The sequence below is a fragment of the Lactuca serriola genome, chromosome 5 (assembly GCF_051521515.1).
Source record: "Lactuca serriola cultivar US96UC23 chromosome 5, Lser_US96UC23_V15, whole genome shotgun sequence".
NCBI lineage: Eukaryota > Viridiplantae > Streptophyta > Magnoliopsida > Asterales > Asteraceae > Lactuca > Lactuca serriola.
This window is the reverse complement of record NC_136412.1, coordinates 139,724,349-139,727,812: the sequence shown is the minus strand read 5'-3', so window position 1 is coordinate 139,727,812 and position 3,464 is coordinate 139,724,349. Positions and strand designations below refer to the sequence as shown.

The following is a 3,464-nucleotide window of genomic DNA, read 5'->3' as shown; positions in this document are numbered from 1 at the left end:
ACACTACTAGAGAGAGTTACTCACGTTTTGGTATAAAAACCCGAAGATCCGTGAGAGAGAAAATGGTTTTTCTCTAGTTGGAAATGCGAAGAATGAATGAATTTGGTTCAGAATTCTATTTATAGTCCTGAGATATTTTTGGCAGAAAATATTTTTATTTCAGAAATGATTTCTAATATAACAGAGTGTTGGAATAACAGTGTTGCACTAAACCCTAGTGCATCCACTCTCCTGATATCTACTGAAGTGTAAACCCTGAATTACTCAAACTTTCACGAAAAAGTCTGAAAATTAACTGTGACTGGTATAACTTCTATTGAAGTGATATTGTTTGCACAGAATGGAAATTTCGGGTTGTCACAAAGTCCTCGGTCGCCACCGCCAATTCCACAGTCACCACAGAAGAACCCGATGTATTTCTATCTCTGAATCGCACATATAAGAAAAAGATGGAGGTTTCCCTCCTAGGTGGTGATGTGTGTATATATATATATATATATATATATATATATATATATATATATATATATATATATATAATTTGAGTTGCATTGCTTTTCAATATAATATGAGATTTACATAAGCTACCCTAGATTATACAATGTACACGATATATTAACAAAATGAGGTGTAACATTTACTTCTTTATTTAGTTTTTTAAAACATTGATCAAGAACATGTGTTCATTTGTAGTATTAATTTAATCGTCACGTGCAAATGCAATTAGAAATGCATCTATCGACACCAAATAACGTGAAGGCATCTTCATACGTATTAATATATTCAGCTTCCTGTTCAACTAGTCACTATATATGGTATAATAGAAACTAAGAAAAATACAATGGACCATCATCACCTGATATTCTCCTCCATCATCTTCATCATATTCTTGATTTTCCTCCATGGCCTTGATCTTTACCGGAGAAGAAGACTCCCGCCTGGCCCAGTCAGGCTCCCCATCATTGGAAACCTCCTCGACATTGGATCAAAACCCCATGAATCCCTAGCCAAGCTCGCAGACAAACATGGTCCTCTTATGACCATCCGATTGGGCAGCATCACCAGTGTGGTGGCATCAACACCAGATGCTGCCAGACAAATCCTCCAACTCAATGATGACGCTTGCTCCGGTCGCCTCATACCGGATGTAAATAACGCTCTGAAACACCCTGAAGCAACGATCTTATGGATGCCGCCTGACAAGACCTGGCGGGCTATGAGGAAAGCTCTCAACTTGTATCTCACCAATCGACAGAAACTCGACAGTCTCAGCTACCTCCGCCAAAACGTGGTTGCAGGGATGGTTGACTTCATTCGGGAGTCGGCGGAGAAAAAGGCCACAGTGGACATTGGACAGCTGGCGTTTGCCGTGGCACTTAACCAAATGTCAAACACGATTCTCTCACAGAACGTGACCAACTATGTCTCTGAGAATATCGGGGGTTTCAAGTCGGCTGTGGAGACCTATATGGAGATGCTGGGGAAGTTCAACATAGCAGACATATTTCCGGTGCTGAAACCATTGGATCCACAGCACATACGGCGTCAGGCGAAGTCGGCTTTCAACTGGCTGGATGAAGTGATAGAAGGTTTCGTAAGTGAGAGACTTCAGAATCGAGAGTTGAAGGTGTCGAGTTCTGGTGATATGTTAGATTCACTGCTCGACTACAGTGAAGAAAACGAAGCCATTTTCAATCTCCAACACATCAATTGTTTACTCGTGGTAAATTCCCTCGTTTTATTTCCTTTTAATTTCACCTATGATTAATCTCTTGATCTGTAAAGATCATCCTAGGCCAACAAGATATATATGTATTCAGAACCAACAAGATATATAGATATCTGTACAGAACCGAAGTTCCAGCATCTCCTAGCACCTTGTCGTTTTTCTTGATCATACTTTGAGATATATTATATTCCTATTATTTAATCTATCTGATTACTGGAGTCCCCACATGCATGTCTCATCCACTCCATATGTCGGTATCCCTGTTTTGGTAGATATATTCAAATGATTGAAAATAATTCATTTAAATTACAGGATATATTCATAGCAGGAACAGACACCAGTTCAAACACGATAACATGGGCGATGACAGAATTATTACTTAACCCTGATATGTTATCAAGACTCCGTGAAGAAGTCAGACAAATAATGGGAGAAGATGGAAAAATTGAAGAAGCCAAAATCATGGAGTTGCCGTATTTGGATGCTGTCATCAAGGAAACAATGCGACTTCACTTAGCTGCACCCCTATTGGCGCCTCATAAAACCGAGTCCGAAGTGCAACTCGGAAACTATATTATACCAACAAACACACAAATTCTTGTGAACGCATGGGCCATAGCACGGGACCCAAGATACTGGGAAAACCCACTGGTGTTTATGCCAGAAAGGTTCTTAGCTAATCAAGTTGACTATAAGGGTAAACATTTCGAGTTTATACCATTTGGGGCGGGTCGAAGGAGGTGCCCTGGAATGCCATTGGCTCATAGGCTGGTACGTTTGCTACTGGCCTCATTTGTTTATCATTTTGACTGGGAGCTTCCCCATGCGAAAGAAGAAATGGACATGAATACCATTTTCGGTCTTACATTGCTTAAGGCAATACCACTTGTTGCTATACCTATACCCCTCACAAGGTAAAAATGGACATTTAATTGATTGTTGTGGAAAGCATTTACTTCTCATGTGTATGTTACTCTTGTAATTTCAGCTCTCGAATAAGATAATGGTATAAAATTAAATAAAACTCTTATACGTCGTTATAGGAATTAGTTGATGTTTTTAATGTTAACCTGAAATAAATTCACAATAGGAATATAATATATCACGGTGACAAACTTTTAAATATGTTAATAACCTTCAATCTAAAATAAGTAACTATAGAGAATTCGATAACAGTTCGTTCATCATCAAAATTTTTCCTCCACCCTTCAATAATCATCCAGATTTCTTCAACTAAATAGGAATTTTTTTGCTGTTGGAATCGGAGTTCTGGACTCGCAGTCACAGTCGACATTGAAGGACTCATAATCGGTACTCACAAGTTCCCAGTCAGATTTTCGGAAATCAAAATCAAAATGAGAAATCGATCAGACATAAGATGTTGCATCTAAAGTCGAAATCGGAAGTATATGATGATTTGGAATTGATAACTTGATGTTTTTAACATTTTTAAAATAGTTAATTTGTATACACTCCAACTGTTTGATGAAATGCATAAACTAAATTACCACGTTATATTCACATATGAATATGTTTTCTCACCTGAATCAATATATGATTATTAAAAAACACAAAAAAATATGCAAGTCTGTATGTTATTAATATGTGAATAACATATGAATAACATATAAAAATTACATATATTTGTCAAAATGCCTTCAAATATTCATAAGTGAATATATTCACAAGTGAATATACCTTGTAATATTCATATGTGAATATACTGTGTAATATT

General features: G+C 37.2%; 1 protein-coding gene across 1 annotated transcript; it reads left to right on the top strand.

Moving 5' to 3' along the window:
- Window positions 1–744: 744 nt before the first annotated feature.
- LOC145053029 (geraniol 8-hydroxylase-like) lies at window positions 745–3,259 on the top strand. The gene is made up of 3 exons (XM_079000984.1): window positions 745–1,723; window positions 2,042–2,643; window positions 2,971–3,259. Exons 1-3 carry the CDS (start codon window positions 842–844, stop codon window positions 3,035–3,037), a joined length of 1,551 nt encoding a protein of 516 aa, XP_078857110.1. The 5' UTR covers window positions 745–841; the 3' UTR covers window positions 3,038–3,259.
- Window positions 3,260–3,464: the final 205 nt, after the last annotated feature.

Excerpts from the sequence above, each read along its gene's own strand:
- LOC145053029 (XM_079000984.1), top strand. The coding sequence starts at position 842 with ATGGACCATCATCACCTGATATTCTCCTCCATCATCTTCATCATATTC. Across the intron at positions 1,724-2,041 it reads ACATCAATTGTTTACTCGTG|GATATATTCATAGCAGGAAC; the intron begins GTAAATTCCCTC and ends TTTAAATTACAG. Across the intron at positions 2,644-2,970 it reads ATACCTATACCCCTCACAAG|GAATTTTTTTGCTGTTGGAA; the intron begins GTAAAAATGGAC and ends TCAACTAAATAG.